The sequence below is a fragment of the Barbus barbus genome (genome assembly GCF_936440315.1).
Source record: "Barbus barbus genome assembly, chromosome: 48".
Lineage (NCBI taxonomy): Eukaryota > Metazoa > Chordata > Actinopteri > Cypriniformes > Cyprinidae > Barbus > Barbus barbus.
Genome location: NC_136726.1, coordinates 14235107 through 14259560, shown reverse-complemented (window position 1 = coordinate 14259560; position 24454 = coordinate 14235107). Strand labels below are relative to the sequence as shown.

The 24454-nt window shown below is 41.1% G+C and overlaps 1 protein-coding gene across 1 annotated transcript in view; it reads left to right on the top strand.

The window, feature by feature from the left end:
* Nucleotides 1-24454, top strand: part of LOC306866865 (UPF0606 protein KIAA1549L-like) — a gene marked incomplete at its 5' end in the record, with an annotated part of 68880 nt that overhangs the window by 28729 nt on the left and 15697 nt on the right. The window contains 6 exons of the mRNA XM_079412264.1: nucleotides 428-579; nucleotides 2598-2769; nucleotides 6644-6804; nucleotides 10542-10577; nucleotides 13659-13846; nucleotides 18560-18687. Of these exons, the coding sequence (XP_079268390.1) occupies nucleotides 428-579; nucleotides 2598-2769; nucleotides 6644-6804; nucleotides 10542-10577; nucleotides 13659-13846; nucleotides 18560-18687 (837 nt within the window). The remainder of the gene's footprint in view (nucleotides 1-427; nucleotides 580-2597; nucleotides 2770-6643; nucleotides 6805-10541; nucleotides 10578-13658; nucleotides 13847-18559; nucleotides 18688-24454) is intronic.

Here is a 24454-nt window from a genome sequence, read left to right as displayed (position 1 = left end):
CTACCTTAACAGTTCAGCTGCTAACCAGCACCCAGACAGCTATTTGCCAGCGTGTTACGTGATTAAGTCTAGCTAATGTTTTTTTTCCCTGCTTCTTTTAAACAGAGTCTTCTTTCTTGAGGAGAACTGTTGAAGTATTATTTAGCTTCCTCCATCAACTGATTTGAGATCATATTGGATCAGAATATCGAGTGTGAAAAAGCTATTTCTAGCTTTAAGTTCTTGCACTCAATGTTCTCTCCGTTGCCTTAGCTAGCTCTTCCTCCCCCTTCTTTCCCCCGTTCATCCTTTATCACTGTCAGGAGAACGAGTCCTTTTACCAAGGTCAATTCTGTAGTAATTGCAGTTTTTTAGACTTAAAGTGTAAGAAAGGTATGTTCTCTTTGTCACCTTGCTTCATCCCTCTCTGTTCTCTCTCTCTCCGCAGTAATTCAGGATGTTGACAGCTCTTCTCTTGAGGGGAGTTATCAGAGCTTTGCTAGTCTAATGGAACAGCGGCTGGCGGAGCTCTTTTTCCTTGCTAGTCGACGCGGCCTCCGCTTCAGGAGAGCCACGACTGTGGGCGATTACACCGTCCAGGTGTGTCATCAGTTTGTTATTTGCTAATTTTTCTTGTCCTGAGAAAGTGGACTAAATATTTTGATGACTCATCCTGCACTAAACAGGTTTTGTCCAATCAAGTGCTCTAGAATGAGAAATCCCCGTCCCCATTAGAACCTGCAACAAATTGGCAAGTGGTAAAATGCGTTCATGGCTCTGACATACTGTAAAAAAAAAAAAAAAAAAGCTAATTTATTATTTAAAACAGTGGATTGGGACTTTGTTAATCAAGTTTAACGCAAAGTTAGCGAATCATAAAAGAGGTCATTTGCATACAGCATCTCATAGAAGTGAGTACACCCCTCACATTTTTGTAAATATTTTATTATATCTTTTCATGTGACAACACTGAAGAAATGACACTTTGCTACAATGTAAAGTAGTGAGTGTACAGCTTGTATAGCAGAGTGTACAGCTTTTATAAACCGCTGGCCACAAAAGTGAGTACACCCCTAAGTGAAAATGTCCAAATTGGGCCCAAAGTGTCAATATTTTGTGTGGCCACCATTATTTTCCAGCACTGCCTTAACCCTCTTGGACATGGAGTTCACCAGAGCTTCACAGGTTGCCACTGGAGTCCTCTTCAACTCCTCCATGATGACCTCAGGTAGCTGGTGGATGTGAGAGACCTTGTGCTCCTCCACCTTCCATTTGAGGATGCCCCACAGATGCTCAATAGGGTTTAGGTCTGGACACATGCTTGGCCAGTCCATCACCTTTACCCTCAGCTTCTTAATCATGTTGGAATACTGCCCTGTGGCCCAGTCTCTGCTTCAGTATGTCACAGTACATATTGGCATTCATGGTTCCCTCAATGAACTGTAGCTCTCCAGTGCCGGCAGCACTCATGCAGCCCCAGACCATGACACTCCCACCATCATGCTTGACTGTAGGCAAGACACACTTGTCTTTGTACTCCTCACCTGGTTGCCGCCACACATGCTTGACACCATCTGAACCAAATAAGTTATCTTGGTCTCATCAGACCACAGGACATGGTTCCAGTAATCCATGTCCTTAGTCTGCTTGTCTTCAGCAAACTGTTTGCGGGCTTTCTTGTGCATCATCTTTAGAACAGGCTTCCTTCTGGGACGACAGCCGTGCAGACCAATTTGATGCAGTGTGCGGCGTATGGTCTGAGCACTGACAGGCTGAGCCCCCACCCCTTCAACTTCTGCAGCAATGCTGGCAGCACTCATACGTCTATTTCCCAAACACAACCTCTGGATATGAAGCTGAGCACGTGCACTCAACTTTTTTGGTCGACCATGGCGAGGCCTGTTCTGAGTGGAACCTGTCCTGTTAAACCGCTGTATGGTCTTGGCCACCGTGCTGCTGCTCAGTTTCAGGGTCTTGGCAATCTTCTTATAGCCTACGCCATCTTTATGTATAGCAACAATAATTTTTTTCAGATCCTCAGAGAGTTCTTTACCATGAGATGCCATGTTGAACTTCCAGTGACCAGTATGAGAGAGTGAGAGCGATAACACCAAATTTAACACACCTGCTCCCCATTCACACCTGAGACCATGTAACACTAATGAGTCACATGACACCGGGGAGAGAAAATGACTAATTTGGCCCAATTTGGACATTTTCACTTAGGGGTGTACTCACTTTTGTGGCCAGCGGTTTTGACATTAATGGCTTTGTGTTGAGTTATTTTGAGGGGACAGCAAATTTACACTGTTATACAAGCTGTACACTCACTACTTTACATTGTAGCAAAGTATCATTTCTTCAGTGTTGTCACATGAAAATAAATAATAAAATATTTACAAAAATGTGAGGGGTGTCCTCACTTCTGTGAGATACTGTATAAACGTGTTTTGGAAATTTCTACATGGAATTCAAGTTAAAAAATGCGGCAAATGTGTAGAGTAAGGCCCATTCAAAACTGAAAATTGGCCTCATGTCCAATTCAATTTAAGGTTTAGAGTTTCTAAAGTTTATAGTGGAAATATCAAACATGAACTCAAGGTGTTTTCCTTATACAGATGGTCAGCATTCGGCGGCTGTCTGGTCCTAAGAACCCTGCTGAAATGACCTACTACATACAAGTAGATGGTTCTCCTCTAACTGGAACTGCTGCAGCTAAGACCCTCAACATGGTGGATTCTCAGACAATGGCTCTCACTCTAGGCTACTTCGTCCAAGTTCAAGCAGATCGTATGTATAATATGTATAATCGTATAATTCACTCGTCTAGCCCTGTTTCTTTCCAAACCATCATTTAGTTTATAAAAATGGTAATTGAAACTTTTATATTACAATTCTGACTTTTTTCTGCAATTCTGAGTTTGTGTACCAATTCAGACTTTTTTTTCTCACAATTATGAGAAAAAAGTCAGAATTGCGTGATATAAACTCAAAATTGCGAGTTTATGTCTGACTATTCTCAATTTTTCTTGCAATTCCAAGTTTATATATCCAATTCTCACTTTTTTCCTTGCAATTCCAAGTTTACTTCTGACTTTTTCTTCTGAATTCTGAGTTTCGCAATTCGTTTTAATCTTCCAAAGAATAAAAAAACATAAAAAAGGTAATCGTGACTTTTTATCTCACAATTCTGAGTTTATATCTGGCAGTTCTGACTTTTTTTGTGAGAAATAAACTCAGAATTGTGAGATTAAAAAAGTCATAATTACCTTTTATATTTGTATTCTGTAAAAGTAGCAGAAAACATTCTAGACTTAAACCCAATTTATACTTTAATTTTTAAGTGTACGCAAGGATATAAGTTAGGGCTTTTTTTCATATCAGTCAATATCGATAATTATCACGATAAATGTAAAATCTTTATTTATTTCCAATTTGTAGTGAGCTCACGCTGCACTGCCATTTAAACTTTGATCTGAGTAGATAAACGGTTCGTGTGGCACCGTTAGCGCTGTTTCATTCCGCTTTTGGCTTATAAACATTAATCGAACATTTATCGAACTCCTCATATTGTTTTATCATTTTAAAATTATATTGCAATAATTAGCGTTATCGATTTATTGCCCAGCCCTAATACACGTATAGTGCATATAGTATGCATGTAACCTAGCTTACACGTAAAAATTGAAGTACAGTGCCTTGCGAAAATATTCATACCCCTTCATTTTTTTCACGTTTTATGTTGCTGCCTTATGTTAAACTGCTTTAAATGACTTTTTCCACATTAATCTACACTCCATACACTATAATGGTAAAGCAAAAAAAAAAAAAAAAAAGCACAAAAAAAGGTTTTTAACATCTTTGCAAATTTATTAAAAATAAAAAACTTAAATGATTCCATTGCATAAGTACTCAAACCCTCATCTGGGACAGTTGGAATTTAGCTCAGGAGCATTCATATTGCTTGTAGGTGTTACTAGACTTTGAGTGAAGGTAACCTGTGGCAAATTCAATTGAATGGGTATGATTTGGAAAGGCACACACATTTTAATAAAAGGTCCAACAGCTGATAATGCATATCAGAGCAAAAACCAAGCCCTGGAGTCAAAAGAACTGTCTGTAGAGCTCAGAAACAGGTTTGCGTCAAGCCACACATCTGTGGAAGAGTTCAGAAAAAAATTCTGCTTCATTGAAGGGTCACAGAAGCATGTAATCTCTGTTACTCTTATAGGAAGAAGTTTGAAACAATCACGATTCTTCTTAGAGCTGGCCTCCTGGCCAAACTGAGCAATTGATGGAGAAAGGCTTTGGTTAGTGGTGATGGCGCAGTGGATAAGACACATGCCTTTGGTGTGAGAGACCCGGGTTCGAATCCACTGTGAGACACCAATGTGTCCCTGAGCAAGACACTTAACCCCTTGTTGCTCCAGAGGCGTGCGACCTCTGACATATATAGCAATTGTAAGTCGCTTTGGATAAAAGCGTCAGCTAAATGAATAAATGTAAATGTAAATGGTTAGTGTGGTGACGAAGAACCTGATGGTCACTTTAGTTGAGCTCCATGATCATATGTGGAGATAGGAGAAATCTACAGAAGGACAAACACCACTGCAACACTCCATCAATATGGGCTTTATGGTAGTGTGGCAAGACTCAATCCTTTCTTCAGTGTAGACACATGAAAACACACTTGGAAATGGAAAAAAAGCACCTAAAGGACCCTCGGACCGTGATAAATAATATAATCTGGTCTGATGAACCTCAATTCCAAGCATCATATTTGAAGGAAAGCAGGCATTGCTCATCACATGCAGAGTACCATCCCAAAAGTAAAGTGTGCTGGTAGCAGCCTCATGCTGTGGAGCTGTTTTTCAGTGACAGGGACTGAGGGACTCGTCAGAGTAGAAGAAAAGCTCAATGCACCAAAATATAGAGATAGCCTTAATGAAAACCCAGTCCAGAGCATTCAGAACCTCAGACTGGGCAGAAGGTTCTACTTCCAACAGGACAATGGACCTAAACACACAGCAAGAGTGGCTTATAGACAACTCTGTGAATGTCCTTGAGTGGCCCAGCCACAGCCTGGGATTGAACCCAATCAAATATTTCTGGAGAAACTTCAAAATGTGCATCTTCCCCCATCCAACCTGACAGAGCTTGGGAGGTGAAGAGGTGAGGAGAATAATAGCAGATAATTGCCAAATGCTGATGAGCAAAGCTTGTCGCGTCAAACAAAAAAAGACTTGAGGCTGTAAAGGTGCTTCAGCTAAATATTTAGTTAAGGATATGAATACTTATGCAATGTACTTATTTCAGATTTTTTATTTGTAATTAATTTACAAAGTTGTGACAATTCTGTTTTTGCTTTGTCAATATGGTGTATGGAGTGTAGACTGATGTAGAAAAAAAACCTAATTTAAAGCAGTTAACATAAGGCAGCAACATAACAAAACGTGAAAAAAATGAAGGGGTGTGAATACTTTCGCAAGGCACTGTATACAACAACAAAAAAAGGCATGGGAATTAAGAGATACCCACAACTCTAATTTAAACAAATACAAAGACAAATTTTGGTCATAACTTCTGGAAAGAATAGTGCAGACACTGAAAAATGATGGAACTTTTTGGAGTGCATGTGTTGACCACCTATGTTTGCGCATAAAATATACAGTAAGGGAAGGGGTGTGTGGCCAAGTATGGTGACTCATACTCTGAATTTGTGCTCTGCATTTAACCCATCCAAGTGTACACACAGTAGTGAACACACACCCGGAGCAGTGGGCAGCCAATGCTGCAGCGCCCAGGGAGCAGTTGGGGGTTCGGTGCCTTGCTCAAGGGTCTCACCTGAGTCATGGTATTGAGGGTGGAGAGAGTGTTGGTTATTCACTCCCCCACCTACAATCCCTGCCGGACCCGAGACTCGAACCCACAACCTTCGGGTTACAAGTCCAACTCTTTATCCATTAGGTCACGACTGCCATTTGGCTGCACACATTCTCTAAGTGCTCATGTCAAAATTTAAATATCCTTTTGATGCCATTTCTGGAGACCAAAAATCTCAGGCTTGGCAAGTAAGTATCTAGCTAGCAACCTTGCCTTGCTATTAGCATTAAATTCTGCTCCACTTGCATTTATGGAAGAAAATGTGAAAATCTTTATTAATGCAAGAACAGACGACTGAAATATTTTATCAGTGAAACTCTGTGGAAATGAACTGAAAATTATACTTTGACTGAATAAGGAACCAAAGAAAGTGAGCATGATAATGCTGACTTATTTTTCCAAATGAGGTCTATAGCTATCTCACACCGCGCCAAGAGAAACCGCAGGGGATTTGGGTGTAGAGAGTTTACACAAGTTTACTGAGCTCTCAACTGGGGCGTCGAGCCCAGTTTGTCTGCCAGAGATGAACAAAGACCCAGTTTTGTATGAATAATACACAATCAGACTCAGCAGTGGGGGTTTAATCTCCCAGATAAGAGCTACAGCCGAAAGACAGATTCAGCTCATTAGGAGCTAACCACAGACAGTAGGAGACAGAGGGGAGTTGGATTACTGTAAGAGAGTGTGCTGGAGACGCAACTGGCGGAAATCATGTGCAAACATTGTGAATGAGTCTGTTGATTTCCAATCTATGTTTGTGATTGTGCTTGTTTGTAAACAGCGGTGGTGAAGAGTCTGCCTAGTAACCTCTGGATACTGGCGGTCCTGATTCCCGTATCGCTGGTGATGGTTGTGGTGCTTATGGCAGTCGCTATCATATGCAGAAGAAACCGAACCGTATTCAAGACCAGCGCGTTTCGCAATTTTCATCCCCGCACCAAGGTAGGCGCTTCCAAACCACGACTTTTCAAATAAATACATCACTGTCGTGTCCAAACAGGGACAGTTATGTCAGCATCATATTAATAAATAAAAGTCCAGTGACAATTGGTCTCATTCACTAATAACTGGAAGACAGATACACCAATATTAATATTCTGACTGACAAAGATAAAATGATAGCTCTTTAAATTTATGACAGATATTATTTTCTCTGAAAAAAAACCTAGAAATTAAAAAAGCTTACAACCGTTTTATAAATAAAACGTTTAAATTATTTTAATACAATTTTATATATTAATTTAATAAACTATTTAGAAGAATTTATGATTCTTAAATATTAACATTTTGTATTCTATTTTCAAATAATTTATATTTTAAAGAATGTTTTTTTTATTAATTAATAATTATAACCTGAAATATTTATTATATTTCATGTTATAATTATTAATTAACATTATAAGTATTAATTTTGTCTGTGTGTGTATGTGTTTGTTAATTACATAAACTGTATAGAAGAAATTTTGTATTGAATTTATTTCTATTTTTTATTTTATTATTATTTTCAATTTATAAACATGTATTTGTCACGTTCCCTCTCGGGACACAAGGAGCGAGGAGACGTAGGAGTTCCAAATAGCACATTTATTGGAGAGACACACACAAGGAGACGAGGAGCTTGGGGAGAGACGAACATCAATGACGTTTAAGACCGGACACAGGGGCTAGGAAACACAGGGATTATAAACACTGGGAAATATTCAAGGAAGAACAGAAACAGGTGTGGGGCAATCACATGCAGGGCTGGGGACACATTAACTACTAATTAAAGGGACGAGGATGGCCAAATAGGGACACGAGAGGAAGGGAAACACAAGACAAGGACTGACATTACGCCCCCCTCCGGAAGGCGTGTCCTCACGCCTAACACCATCCAATGGGGAGGGGGGGTGGGCGCTCTGGAGGCCTCCAGGGCGGTGCCCGTTCCAGGGGCCATGGCGGGTCAGGGGACTCGGGAGGCCATGGCGGGTCAGGAGACTCGGGAGGCCAGGGCGGATCTGGAGACTCGGGAGGCCAGGGCGGATCTGGAGACTCGGGAGGCCAGGGCGGATCTGGAGACTCGGGAGGCCAGGGCGGATCTGGAGACTCGGGAGGCCAGGGCGGGTCAGGGGACTCGGGAGGCCACGGCCTATTTTTTTCGGGCCCAAGGGGTTCTGTGGCCTTGGCCCGGCCACACAGGCTGTGACCCTCTTACCCCCCCCCAAAATTTTCTTGGGGAAGCTCCCCCCTGGGAGCCACAGAGGAGTGGACTCTGTCGGGCGCTCTTGCAGCGCGGACTCTGTCGGGCGCTCTTGCAGCGCGGACTCTGTCGGGCGCTCTTGCAGCGCGGACTCTGTCGGGCGCTCTTGCAGCGCGGGGCTGGATGGAACCAGCGGGAACTCAGGAGGGCACGTGCGTGGAGCCGGCACGTGGGGGCGCTCGGGAAGCGCGGACACTTGGGGGCGCTCTTGCAGCGCGGGGCTGGACGGAACCAGCGGGAACTCAGGAGGGCTGGACGGAACCAGCGGGAACTCAGGAGGGCTGGACGGAACCAGCGGGAACTCAGGAGGGCACGTGCGTGGAGCCGGCACGTGGGGGCGCTCGGGAAGCGCGGACACTTGGGGGCGCTCTTGCAGCGCGGGGCTGGACGGAACCAGCGGGAACTCAGGAGGGCTGGACGGGACCAGCGGGAACTCAGGAGGGCTGGACGGGACCAGCGGGAACTCAGGAGGGCTGGACGGGACCAGCGGGAACTCAGGAGGGCTGGACGGGACCAGCGGGAACTCAGGAGGGCTGGACGGGACCAGCGGGAACTCAGGAGGGCTGGACGGGACCAGCGGGAACTCAGGAGGGCTGGACGGGACCAGCGGGAACTCAGGAGGGCACGAGCGTGGAGCCGGCACTGGAGGGCACGTGCGTGGAGCCGGCACTGGAGGGCACGTGCGTGGAGCCGGCACTGGAGGGCACGTGCGTGGAGCCGGCACTGGAGGGCACGTGCGTGGAGCCGGCACTGGAGGGCACGTGCGTGGAGCCGGCACTGGCGGGCACGTGCGTGGAGCCGGCACTGGAGGGCGCTCGGGAAGCGCGGACACTTGGGGGCGCTCTGGAAGCGCGGACACTTGGGGGCGCTCTGGAAGCGCGGACACTTGGGGGCGCTCTGGAAGCGCGGACACTTGGGGGCGCTCTGGAAGCGCGGACACTTGGGGGCGCTCTGGAAGCGCGGACACTTGGGGGCGCTCTGGAAGCGCGGACACTTGGGGGCGCTCTGGAAGAGCTGAGCTGGACGGGACCAGCGGAGATGCAGGAGAGCTGGGCGGGACCAGCGGAGACGCGGGAGTCCACCTGCGAGGAGCAGGCACTGGAGGGCGCTCTGGAAGCGCGAGTTCGCGGGGGCGCTCTGGAAGCGCGAGTTCGCGGGGGCGCTCTGGAAGCGCGAGCGGCGGCGGGCTCGGGAGAGCCGCGGACGACGGCGGGCTAGCTCCGACTCGGACCCGGAAGTCTCCCAGACACCGGTATATTCCTATCCTCCAGGTCAATCCTGTGGTGTCTGGGAGGTCCATGGGGTAGTTGTAACAGGCTCCGAGCCGGAACAGATGGAGGATGGCCGCGTCGTGCAGATCCGAACTCTGCGCGAGCCCGCAGAACTCCTCTGCGTACTCCACGAAGGGAAGCTCGCGGAGTATCAGGGCGCGGAGGCGGGCGGCGAACTCCATCGCCATGGAGGGAGCGGGAAAAAAGGAGCAAACAAAAAACTTTCAAAAACGGAAAACAAAATGGGGGAAAAGGAGCGCCGCTTACTTTGTAGGTCCGGTCTTCTGTCACGTTCCCTCTCGGGACACAAGGAGCGAGGAGACGTAGGAGTTCCAAATAGCACATTTATTGGAGAGACACACACAAGGAGACGAGGAGCTTGGGGAGAGACGAACATCAATGACGTTTAAGACCGGACACAGGGGCTAGGAAACACAGGGATTATAAACACTGGGAAATATTCAAGGAAGAACAGAAACAGGTGTGGGGCAATCACATGCAGGGCTGGGGACACATTAACTACTAATTAAAGGGACGAGGATGGCCAAATAGGGACACGAGAGGAAGGGAAACACAAGACAAGGACTGACAGTATTAATTTATTACACTTAAACTTATGAATCTCTCTCTCTCACACACACACACACACACACACAATTTATTACATTAATAAATGTAAAAGTAATGTTATATTAATCCATGTTTATTAGAAAACAATAACTTTATTGCATTGATATTAATAACTCTAATAAGAATCTTAAGTTGTTATAATCGATAACATTAATGAACACAAAAAGAAAATGGTACCATACAAAATTTCTGTTTGATTGATATGTGGATTTGTTTTTTTATTCTTTGCAATATTAATGAATCAGGATTATTTTAAATGAGGGAATGAGACCCGTTGTTGTGTCATACCGATGATATCTCATTTTGACAACTAATAAATTATCCTGCTTTATGCAATTCACAAAATCCTTTTATTTATTTTTTATTTTACATCTGAATATGTTGCTGGACATAAGCTTTTGAAATGGTGGCTTGTTCCTCAAACACTCAATGTTGTCACGACACATGAGGCGTGCTGTTTAAACCTTGGAATGGCACGTTTCACTTTAACGCCCTCAAAATATCCCTCCAATTGTGTCTTCACCACTTTTCCTGTCCAGACTTCATATCGAAGAGATGGGAGTTATCACCACCAGGTATTTCTGGCTTGTGCATGGTGCTTGGCTGCATGTTTGTAGTCCACACATCCTTACTGTACTTGTGGGAAATCTGTCCGCAGGGGGAAGGGGAAACAGAAGGTTATCTATCCTCCATGTAATCAATGAACTGCTCAGTAAGATCTAGAGCACTGAGAATATCTTCGATCTGCACAGCACAAATATCTCCTTTCTTGTACCTCTATTTGAGATTGCAGGACAATGACTAATAACAGAATGGGGAAGATTATAAATATTGCCACAGTGTTACTGCAATTATGATTTCTTTGTCACGATTATGAGGCTTTCATATAGATCCAGACCAAATGCAGGTTAAGAAATTAGGCCACCCCAAGCTGTGCGATATGCGAAGGTTACATATATGCATAATTAGGTGAAGTTTAAATAGATTGCAAAGACTTTTTATCTAAAACGGGATACATTGAATGAACCAACAGGAAGGTGCTATAGGATCTGCTATATGTGCTCATGTGTAGAAGGAAGTTTTCATAGCAAATCATAGAGTTTCAGATCATTAAGATTTTTTTCCAAAGAACTTAATACTTTTATTCAGCAAGGATGCGTTAAATTGATCAAAACTGACAGTAAAGTCATTTACAGTTACAAATATTAACTCTACTTCCTATTTCTTCAAGAATCCTGATTGAATGTATCTCAATTTCTACAAAAATATTAAAATGCACAACTGTTTTCAACAGTGATAATAAGAAACATTTATTAATCTGCAAATCAGCATATTAGAATTGATTTCTAAAGGATCATGTGACATTGAAGACTGGAGTAATGATGCTGAAAATTCAGCTTTGCATCACAGGAATTAATTTAATTTCAAAATATATACAAATAGAAAACAGTTATTTTAAATTGTATTTATTTTTTTTACAATTTTACAGTTTTTACAGTATTTTTGGCCAAATAAATGCAGCCTTGGTGAGCAAAAGAGACTTTCTTTGTTGTGTAGAACTCAAATATTTAGCAGGATGAAGAAGTTGCTCTTTCCGTATAATGAAAGTTAATGGTGACCAAAGCTATCAAAAATAACAGCTTAAATTAAGTCTGTGCCTCACGCATAGTTATCAAATGGCTTCAAAAGACTTGATGTGTGATGCACAATTTATAAAACTGCTTTTATGATGTTTTTATAGGGCTTTTTGTCCTTTAGCTTGACTATACATGATCACATTCAGTTTAATTGTATGCAAAAGAGCAGCTTTGACATTCTGCTAAACTTCTGTTTTTGTGTTCCACTGAAGAAAGTAAGTTAAATGGGTATGAAACATGAGGGTGAACTATCCCTGTAGTATAACTGTATTGTTTTTAGTAATGCAGTAAAACAATATGCAAATCAATTTTAATTATATAATAATCATCTCTTTGATCATACTCCCTCTTAGCTGTGTTCTCTGATTTGAAAACATTTCCTACTCCGTCCAATTAAGACGTCCTTTCAGGAACATGATTTTGCTTATGCACGGTAATTTGCGGATCAGTGTATAAAGCGTTCCGGTTTCACGCAAGAGCTTCCCATGTTAGCGTTAGGGAATTGGAGGAGGTGTGTGAATGTTCACTGGATGATCGGAATGAGAATAAAGTCATATAAGGGTTTCGGATGCTGACACTGATGATTTGTCAGGCTCAGACGTGATCAATTCCATGTGTGCGCTTGCATGCTTTTTGCTGTCGATGTGTTTGAACAGTCCTTATGCGTTTCCCCAGCTTGTTTGCACAGTTCACATCCTGTGCAAGACTTATAACTTGGATTCTATGCTTAAATCAAATTGAACTTGGATTAAAATAAGATTTATATAAGGGGTTTGTGGACTGTCACGACCCGCGTCAGCCAGTGAAAGACTCTGGCTCCTCTCAAATACAATCGGATGGAGCGCAAGTGAATTATAGTTCAGCTGAGCATGTGAATTATATTTGAGTTAGATTTGACCTTATTCAAGGTCAGCATCTAATAGAGAACGCTCAGGAAGATGATAATAAAATTAAAATGTTGCTCTTCACGGAAGTGTATACTTTTACTGTTTCTTTTTGGTGTAACATTTTCGCTAGTAATGCACGATAAATCAGTACCTACCGATATTAAAATGTAATTTAATTGATTAATTTTATGAATTAATTTAAAACTATTTAAAACCAATCATATACACAATGTATATATATATATATATATATATATGTGTGTGTGTGTGTGTGTGTGTGTGTGTAATAGAAAAGTAAATAAATATAAATTCATAAAGGAATTTAAATATTTCATTTATAAATTATAAATAATAAATATATATATATATATATATATATATATATATATATATACAGTTTATATACATACATATTTTTTTATTAAATAAATGTAAATAAAAAAAATCTTGAAATGAAATATCCATTTTCATCCTGTACATTAAAATATTATGATTCCAATGTAGCATTTATAAAGATTGATGATTTTTTTCTTATTGTGTTTTATTTTAAATTTATTACAAAATTTGATAGAATTTAATATTGGTTATGTATTATCAGCCATAACATGAAAATAATTATCAGCTTGTTGCACTGGCCAGAATTTTAATATTATTCATTAATCATAATTATTTTTGTGATTCTGGTTGATGACACAAGGTGTAGAAATGATACACCTCGCTAATAGATCTTGTAAATGTGACACCAGCACGTGCAAAGCGCAACATATAATGAATTATTAATCATATTAAATCACACATTTTCCCCATTTACATGATAACAGCGATGCCCTGTCACACTTTTTTAAGATCCAACAGGCACTCTGCCTCTGTGCGCCCAGTTCTGCTGGAGATTGATCCATAATTCATTAAAACGAGGGCTTCATAGCTCTTCCATATTAAATATCTCATTGCAACTTGATGCATCGTATGTGGGCTCCATGAAATATAGTTAGACTCAAAGTACCTTCAGCCCATGAATAAATTAGGATGGCCAGCATTCCTTTGCTGATTGAAATAAAATGCCTGATGCTGCATTGTGTAACTCTTACTTTCTTCTCCCCCGTCCAATCACGGCGCATCATTTCCTGTCCAGCCCGTGCAGGGCTTTGACTATGCCAAGCAGCACATGGGCCGGCCAGGTGAGGAGGCTCTCACTGTCACCAAGGAAACACTTGTGCTGTCCCTCCCGGTACGGGACGCCCCTCTTACACAAGACAGGGTGGCAGCGTTACAAGATGGTACGGCCTCAAAAAGACCTCAGTCGACAGAGATGCATCTCAGGTGAGTGCTTTTATTATAGAACAAAGGAAGTATGTGCATATTCTTAGGCATACCAAATGGAATAAGCTAGTATATGATATTATATCCCTCAACTCTCTATAGAACACTAAAGCCTTTAAAGCCTGAGCATCATAAATGTTTTAAAAGCCATCCAACCCGATATGACCACACAGTTCTATTTCAGTTGCATTTCTTATCTTCTTCCACTGAAAAATCAAGTACACCTCAAGTATGACGTATAATTACCACTGAGCGGATTGAGCTCTTGACTTTAAGACGCAGTAGGGACAATGAGAACTGTGGAGGGAAGAAGAAAGTATACTGTGTGCTTAAGAACAAAAGCATTGTCAGCACTGATAGCCCAGTGGTTATTGTGCAGACATATAGCACATCTGTGCTCGTGGCAACCCGAGTTCGATTCCCATCTCGAGGTCCTTTGCCAATCCTGCCAACCTCTCTTCACCCAATGCTTTCCTGTCTGCTCTCAACTGTCCTATCATATAAAAGGCAAAAAGCCCATAAATATAACTTAAAAAAACAAAAAACAAAGGCGTTTTTTCTCTTGACGTATTTTTAGAATCGAAGTCAAGAAAGGCAGACACTTATCACCAATGACATCTGCCTGGTGCATACTATATGATTTTGCCCTCTGATCTTTTTTATTTGCATGCATGTAATGGATAAGTAATTGTGCAAGCTCAGATTACCTTTTCCGTTATCTAATACTCAAAGTAAAAATTTAAAAATGTTAATTATTTAATAATGTAAATATTTAGCAAATCAGTTTTTTTTTATGAAGTCCCTATGCACACCAAAGCTGTATTTATTTTATCTAACATAAAAACAGTAATATTGTTAAATATTATTCAAATTTAAAGGAACATTTTTTTATTTATGTTTATACATTTCTTTTTGATGGCAAAATTGAATTTTCAGCATCATTACACATGATACTTCAGATATCATTCTAATATGCTGATTTGCTGCTCAAGAAACATTTCTTATTATTATCAATGTTGAAAATCATTGTGGTGCTAAATATTTTTGTGGAAACCATGATATTTCAGGATTTTTTGGTGAATAGAAAGTTTAAAACAACAGCATTTATGTAAACATAAATCTTTTTAACATTATAAATGTTTTTACTGTCAGTTTTGATCAAGTTAATGCATCCTTGCTGAATAAAAGTATCAATTTCTTTAAAAAAAAAAAAAAAACTTTAGAATTTGTGTAGAATTTAAAACTTTCATTTTTAGTGCATTCATTTTTATATATTTGCAAACAAATTGTAGAATTTTAATATTGATGCATCCTTGAAATATATAAGCATTGCCTTTATGTTATGATAGATCAAAATGACCTAACAAATGCCTACTTTTACCCCAATACAAAAGACAATATATATATACACAGACAAAGTATTACTGAAAAGTTGTATAATGGCTTGCTTAGGTTTATATTTCGGGTCATATTTTTAATTTTGCATGTCAAAAATGGTGTCATGTAACAAGTGGCCAGAGTCAGTGCTGTTTATTTAGGACCAAAGTCATAACTCATATTATATATTCAGACTATCACGTGTCTCATCAGGGTTGTATCAAACATGCAAAAAATGTAAAGTACAGATTAAATCAAAGTGTTCACTGGATTTAAAGCACTTGATTCTTTAAATAATTTTTTTGGTGTGTTATTCTTTGTCCCCATTGCTTCACAAGGAGCGAAACCTCCCAAGTTCCTTTTCTGATCCCGCATAAAAATGAAAATGACAGATTTTTCTCAGCGAAATTTATCAGCGTTCAGTTCGCACGACACTCTCGTCACAAAAAAGGCCCTTCAAGGTCATTAAAACTCACCAACCTGCATATCTCACATCTCCAGGTTACTTAAGTGCTCTCTGCGGGCCGTGGGATCATAAATATGCCTTTTCATGGTACGTGGGACAGTGCGATAGAGCAAAAAGCACTGATCCTTGAAATGGTTGCAGTGTGGCTTAGCCTTCCTCTCCCTCTCATTGTTTCTCCTCTCGCTCTTTCTCTATTAGCATCTGCGTTTATTAGTTGGAATACAAATTTATTCTGCCGTTTGTTATCTCTCCTGAGTGGCTCGATTAAAAGGAAATGAGCCTGCAGAGAGCAGGGCTGGGGAAATAATTATTTGGAAAAGCAAATGCGGTAAATACACGAGCATTTAAACCTGGCAGAGACAGACAGAGATGCATGCAGAGAAGCTAAGTTCACTGACAGCTACAGAATCATGTATGATTCAGTGTGCCCATAGGCATAGGCAGACGTGTGCGTGTGTTGGTGCGGCGGTTGCGAGTCCAGCGGGGCTGGGTGTTATGTGCATGGCAGATTGTTGGCACGCATGCCTGAGAGATTAGCAGATTTAATGTAATATTCATATTTTGTTGACTGTGCCTTATTATCTTCTTCTAAGAGAGAGATGGGTTTCGGTTGAAGCTTTTATTTTGATGTGAAAATGAAATAGTCCTTGTTTCTGTAATTATAGGTAATTGCTTTTATGGTTCCCTGAGCTTTATGGATGTTATAATCTAAAATTAAAGTATAAAATTAATGTAGAACCCCATTTTGAGCTCACTTTATTTCTGTTTTTTTGTGCAAAACAGATTTACTGAGAATTTCATACATGAATATAAATGTATTATGCTATTGTGAACAACTTATTTGTTTGCATTATATATATAAAATGCAAATCAATGAGTGAATCAATGATGCAAATCAATGAGTATATATACATTTATATTAGGGCTGTCAACGTTTGATAAGGTTTGACCCTAACTTCTTGCCGTCATCGCAGCGCGGAATGTATATATCATTCATTGGTAATCTATCATTGCCTGCGTCCCAATGTGCACACTATCCATCCTAAATTCTATGTGATATTAGTAACTTTCAATACTATTTAGGGCAGATAGGGTGGATAGTATGCACATTGAGATGCAGGGATTGTGTGATTATGACGCGCTGGGCTAGACAAAAGTGAAGCGAACGCGGAGAGAGAGAGAGCGAGTGTGTCCGAGAGAGAGAGAGAGAGCGCGAGAGATATGTATATTCATATGTGATAAGGTATAGTGAACCAGTGTTGCCAGGGTCGCGGTTTTCCCGCACAATTGGGCTATTTTGAAAATACTGTCGCGGGAAAAATGATAGAGGCGTGGGTTGCGATTTTTTTTGGGCTACTTTTACAATGTACCGCGGCTGCCCATGTGATCACAGAAGGAAGTTATTACAAACACTTTATGGTGGCTTAAAGTGAGTTCTGAGTAAAAGTGTACTATTAATCTCATAAACTGTCTTATGTAGTATGATGCTAATGTTAGCTCTAATGCACCTGCAGAACAGGTCCAATTTGTCTTCATAATGCATTTTTGTCATATTACTTAATGTAAGGTCGCAAGAAAATGTTTTGTTGTATTTATTTAGAAATACTTTTGATAATTAGTTGGGTAAATGTATACTGGGATTGAAGCGATGTGGCTTGGTAAACGTTTTATTGCCAATATAAAGGCTGATAATGGCTGAAAAAAAACTAAACAAACAAAAACAGCGGAGGTGTGAAAGGTACTGTTTCCTTTAACTAGTTTGTCATGCATTTCTTTATTTCGACAGATTTACATAAATCCTAGTATTTTAAATTTGCGATTAATCATGATTAACAGGAATAAATTATATTCATTAATTATATTTTTAACAGGATTAAAAATTTTAATTGATTGACAGCACTAATATATATCACACACACACTCACCGGACACTTTATTAGGTACACCTGTTCAATTACTTGGTAACACAAATTGCTAATCAGCCAATCACATGGGTCAATGCATTTAGGCATCTAGACGACTTGCTGAAGTTCAAACCGGGCATCAGAATGGGGAAGAAAGGGGATTTAAGTGACTTTGAATGTGGAATGGTTGTTGGTGCCAGACGGGCTGGTCTGAGTATTTCAAAAACTGCTGATCTACTGGGATTTTCACGCACAACCATCTCTAGGGTTTACAGAGAATGGTCCGAAAAAGAAAATATCCAGTGAGCGGCAGTTGTGTGGACGAAAATGCCTTGTTGATGTCAGAGATCAGAGGAGAAACTGGTTAGAGATGATAGAAAGGCAACAGTAAGCCAAATAACCGCTCGTTACAACCAAGGTATGCAGAATACCATCTCTGAACGCACAACACATCGAGCCCGGAAGCAGATGGGCTACAGCAGCAGAAGAACACACCGGGTGCCTCTCCTGTCAGCTAAGAACAGGAAACGGAGGCTACAATTCACACAGGCTCACCAAAATTGGACAATAGAAGATTGGAAAAACGTTGCCTGGTCTGGTTTCTGTAGATTTCCTTTGTCCTAGCAAGTCAGTGTTAATGTGAATGTGATATTCTTGCCAACAATCTTTCCAGTAGTGATATGTTAGAACTCTCGCCGGCACATGATTTGCATTCTGATATGTGGTCTGTGGCTCATTGTGGTTGTTGTTCCAGAGCAGGATTCGTCCTGTTGTTGAACATTCGTTTAAATGGCACAAAACATGATGAGTGGATGCTCACCCTGCAGTGATGTCTGCTAAATGACACCACTGTAATTTAATGCAGGTTAACAGAGGCCAGAGGGCCCTGCAAGGCAACTGTTAACCCTGCATCCTACTGCATGCAGCAAACTAACCATTGCCTCTGTTGCCATGGCTACCCCGCAGCAGGTTGCCAAGCGAGGACGGCTCTGTTTCGAGCAATGAATCTGGGAAGCTGAACACGGGCAGAAGCTCCACAGCTCGGAGATCAACGGCACAGAAAGCACCCAAAGAAGAGCAGCACACAAGAAATGGTGAGAAAGACACAGAGATAAAAGGTGCAACACAATTCTCATTCCTTAGGATCATAACCCATTTATGAAGCCCATAATTACAATCAGGAACGCTATATGTTTTATATATATATAAAATTAAAAATAATAAATTTACGTTAAAAGTAAAATTGCATAAGATATGTCTGGATATTTTAAGAAAAATTTATATATAAAAAATTAATTTAAACATATAATAATATTTATAACTCATGAGAACTTAAATGGTAAACATTTGTAAGTATTAAAAATTATATTATATTATAATATATTATATAATATAATATATTATATTTTTTATTGCTGGGCAACGATTAATTTTTTTAAAATCGTGATTAATCACGATTAATAGCATTATGTACAAAATTCAATAATGAATTCAAAAGTAGTGTATTGTGCACTTTTTTCATTTAAAAGTACTGCTATATGAACAAAAATGCAATAACATTTGGTTTGCAAACACTTTAAACAAATGAGGTGCTTTTTTTACAGCAGAATTGCTTTTACGAAAGTGACGTGACATGTGACCAAGTATGGTTATCAATAATGTGCTTTGCATTTAAAGGTGTCATAGAATAGAAAACTGTCTTTACCTTGGCATAGTTGAATAATAAGAGTTCTGTACATGGAAATGACATACAGTAAGCCTCAAACTCCATTGTTTCCTCCTCCTTATGTAAATCTCGTGAATAAAAAAGACCACGAATCAGAACATAACACTGACTGTTACGTAACAGTTGGGATCACTAATAGTTACGCCCCCAACATTTGCATATACCCGCCCATGTTCTAGGCCAGCCGAACCATCAGAAGTTCTGCGGGTATTGTGAAGAAACAAGCGAGGACAACAGCGAAAATGGCAGATCATGGAAATAAATGTTATGTTCCAGGCTGTGCAGGGGATGTGATGAGCACGGATGGGTTGGTGTCTGTATTGAGAAAGGCACGGAAAGAAAATAACGCGTTCTAATAAAATAACGCGAGCCACTAAAGGGACATGCTTAGTTCCTTGCTAGCTGTAGCCTGTTACAGTACATAAGATTTAACTTACCACATAAACAGAGTAAGGAGAGATGCCTGAGGATGATGGCAAATGATTTACAGATCCTGAGCACCATTGACAAGCATCTGATCTTGTAAAATGTGTTTTAAGTACTTGTTAGGAGTTTGTGTGTTATTCTGCCCTCTGGTGTTCCTTCTGGGTATTTGCTTGCTTTTCAGATGGGTGTTCCTCCAGATAATTCATCGGACGCGGCGATTGGTTCGTCTCCACAACCAACCAGAATAAAAGGATCACCCCAGACACCTGCCAAGGGCCTTGTTTGTGCCACCGCATGCTTGCGTCGCTGTCTTTTAATTCATTCTTCGTAGGATTGAGTATCTTGCCAGAGAGAAAGAGTTCGTCTAATGCTATGTCTTGCTATTGATATGAATTTGTATTATTTAAATTACCTTATGTAAATATTGGGTGATTTGTACTGCCAACGTATTAAGGGCTGTAGGAGGTTTGACGCCATTTCTTTTGATGTACATATCTTGCACTCTGTTTTTTTATTTAGGGAGTTAGGGAAGGATTGTGTATTTCATTTTCTTTTCTTTTGGTTTAGGAATTTAGTTTATTTAACACGAAGGGGATTTTGTTTATTATTTTGGCCTTGTCATCCTCTGAAGTTGGAATTTGTTTCCTTTTGCCCGCAAATAAAGGTAAATACGTTTTCCTAATCTCTCTGGTAGCGAGACTCATTTCATTTTTTTTAGTTACGACACAGACCCCTAGACGGTCGTAACAAATTGGGGGCTCGTCCGGGATCTTCTTTTGGGAAGAGAAAACTAATGAAATTAGCTTTGTATGTTTGCGTTTCCCTAGTGGTTTTCATTTTAAGGAGGAGGGAATTGGAAATGACTTCTAAATTCGAATTAGATCACTTTGCCATTCAGCCATCAGCACAGCAATTAGATACTTGTCGCAAAGATGATTTGTTGGCTATTGCGGATTTGTATCAGATTCAGGTTATTCGTGGTGCGAGGAAAGCAGAAATGAAAGGAGTGATTCATAAGCATTTGATTGAGCAGGGGGTTTTATCTCAGGAACGTGAAGCAGGTGTTGCATTTGACATGTCGGCTTCCGGGGGCGAGGGGGCGGAGGAACCCAAACCCACGGAGCTGATGAGCATAGATCCTGCTAATTTTCCGTCTCCTAGAGATCCTTTGCTGGCAATCAGATTGAAAGAGCTGGAGATAGAGCTGAGTAGACAACAGTATCAGAATCAGCTGTTGCAGGTGCGGGCAGTTGAAATTGAGACTCAGCGAGCAATCAGGCTCAAGGAACTAGATTTGGGTCTAAAAGCCCAACAACAACCAGCTCACTTCCCCGTTGATGGGGCGCCCAGCGTGAATGTGCCAGTTTCAGCTCCTGTTGATGCTTCCACTCCGAGTCCCGTTCCTGCACCACGATCGCCTTTTCAAGTAAGTGAATTTGATATTAGTAGACAAATTGCTTTAGTCCCGTTGTTCCGTGAGAGCGAGGTGGATACATATTTTAATGTATTTGAGCGTATCGCAGCTACGTTGAAATGGCCGCGTACTGTCTGGCCACTTTTGTTACAATGTAAATTGGTTGGAAAAGCGCAAGAAGTCTGTTCTGCTTTAACGCTCGAACAGAGTTTAAATTATGATGAGATGAAGAATGCTGTCTTACGCGCTTATGAGTTGGTGCCTGAAGCCTACCGGCAGAGATTTCGTCATCAAGTGAAAACCACTAGTCAAACGTTTGTAGAATTCGCACGTGATAAAGCAAATTTGTTCGAGAAGTGGTGCGCAGCGAGCAAAGTTACTACGTTTGAACAGTTAAAGGAATTGATGCTGTTGGAAGAATTTAAGAATTGTCTTCCCGAGAAAATCGTGATTTACCTAAATGAGCAGAAAGTTTCTTTTCTTTCTGAAGCAGCGGTGTTTGCAGATGAGTTTGTGCTGACTCATAGAGTCGTGTATTCGTCTCCCACGAGACGAAAGGTTTTTGATCGTGATCGTAACGTTAGTCCTAGAGATACCACAGTTGTATCAAAGAAGGTGTTAGGGGCTGTTAAGGATGAAATTCGTGAGTGTTTTTACTGTCATGAAGTGGGACATCTCATCGCTGTCTGTCCCTCTCTCAAGCGTAAAGCGGGCAGGAAAACATATGCGCCGAAGGGCGTTGCTTTGGTTGAACGTTCCCTAGTTACTATTGGGTCAGCAGGTACTGACGCAGGGTTTGAACCGTTTATTGTTGACGGTGTTGTGTCACTTACGGAAGACTCGGAAATGAAAACTGTTCGTATCCTCCGTGATACTGGTGCAAGCCAATCCTTAATCTTAGAAAGTGTGTTGCCGTTTTCAGAGCAGTCAAGCTGCGGTTCGAGTGTATTGCTGCAAGGTCTTGGTTTGTCAGTTGTTAGAGTTCCTCTGCACCATGTACATATGCGCTCTGGTATTGTGTCGGGGAAAGTTAAACTGGCTGTGCGTGCAGAGTTACCAGTTAAAGGTGTATCGCTCATATTAGGAAATGACTTGGCGGGTGACAAAGTTTTTTGTTTACCAGAAGTGGTAGATGTTCCGGTTACGTACGATGATTATGACGATTTGCAGAAAGAATTTCCGAATGTGTTTAGCACATGTGTAGTAACTCGAGCACAGGCTCAAAAGTGTAAAGACATTGTTGACCTGTCGGAAACCTTTTTGAGTGAGGATAATTCCGAGGAATCTGATGTGGTAGAGCTGAAAATGTACGCAATTCCTAATGTTGATTTACCGTGTGAGCGGGCTACGTTAATTGAGGCACAATGTACCGATCAAACTCTCTCTCACTGTTTTGCAGCAGCTGTCGAGCAGACTGTTTTGCCAGAACACCCCGTTGCCTATTTTGTTGAAAAAGGCGTGCTGATGCGAAAGTGGTCACCAAATCGTGTCAGAGATGACTGGGGCACTGTTTTTCAGGTGGTGATTCCAAAAACTTTTAGAGAACAGGTGTTGAGTGTGGCACATGACCATGAACTTTCCGGCCACCTAGGTATTCGAAAGACCTATGATTATCTATTGAAGTATTTCTTTTGGCCATCAATGAAATCTGACGTAGCAAAATTCTGTAAATCGTGCCATGCTTGTCAAATGGCTGGCAAGCCCAACCAGGTGATTCCCCCAGCCCCATTGAAACCGATACCAGTGATTGGTGAACCGTTTGAGCGGATTATAATCGACTGTGTCGGGCCATTGCCTAAAACTAAATCTGGAAATTTGTATCTGTTAACTTTAATGTGTGCATCGACTAGATATCCTGAGGCGATTCCTCTCCGTTCACTTAAAGCTCATGCAGTGGTTAAGGCAATTATTAAATTCTTTACGACTTTTGGGGTACCTAAATGTATTCAGTCGGATCAAGGAACCAACTTCATGTCTAAAGTGTTCGCTAAGGCAATAAAAAAGTTGAACATCAGGCATCAGGTATCTAGTGCATTTCATCCACAGTCGCAAGGTGCTCTTGAAAGGTTTCACCAAACACTTAAGTCTATGCTCCGAACCTTTTGCGTTGAACAACCAAAGGAATGGGATGAGGAAATTCCCCTTTTGTTGTTTGCCATTCGAACTACAACTCAAGCGTCACTCGGATTTAGTCCGTCAGAGCTGATCTTTGGACACACGGTGCGCGGTCCTTTGAAAATTTTGCAGGAGCAGTTTTTGTCTCCTACTCTCCAAGCTCCCGTGAAAAATGTCCCAGAATATGTCAGTTCTTTTCGCGAAAAACTACACGAGATGTGGAAACTGGCAAAGCGATCGCTTGACTCGGCACAAGACCACATGAAGTGTCGTTATGATCAAAAAGCTGTCCAACGTTCATTTTGTGTCGGAGATAAAGTTTTAGTCTTACTACCTGTGCCTGGTGCAGTACTGAGAGCTAAATTCACTGGTCCCTATGAAATTAGCGAAAAGTTGAGTGATACTAACTATGTTGTTTCCACTCCTGAGCGTAGGAAGAAGTCACGGGTCTGTCATGTCAATATGATTAAGACCTATGTGACCCGGCATGATTCTGTGAAGAAGTCTCCTGTTGTCACTGTTGCACCAGCAGTGGAGTCCCTGGCAGAATACTCTCCAGAAAGGGATGATTTAATGATGAATAGCGCTGCTTTCACTACTGCCCGTTTGTCTAACTCAGAAACCTTGTCGAATCTTTCTTCTAAGTTATCTCACTTATCAGTTTCTAACCAAGCTGATATTAGAACCTTGATTCAGAGTTATCAAACCTTGTTTGGTGATTTTCCTTCGATGACACAAGTGTTAACGCATGACATTGATGTCAGTTCACACGTGCCTATTAAACAAAATGCTTATCGGGTAAATCCAGTTAAGAGGGAACTTATGAGACAAGAAACACGGTATTTACTTGAACATAGTTTGGCTGTCCCAAGTTCTAGTCCTTGGTGTTCTCCATGTCTTATAGTGCCCAAATCAGACGGGTCGTCACGTTTTTGTACCGATTACAGGAAGGTAAATTCGGTGACAAAAGCTGATTCTTTCCCCATGCCACGCATGGAAGATTGTGTTGACCGTGTCGGGAACGCAAAGTTTGTGACGAAATTAGACTTGCTAAAAGGATATTGGCAGGTGCCCCTTACGGCGCGTGCATCTGAAATTTCGGCGTTCGCCACCCCTGATGTGTTTTTACAATATCGGGTAATGCCTTTCGGACTTCGAAACTCTGGTGCCACTTTTCAAC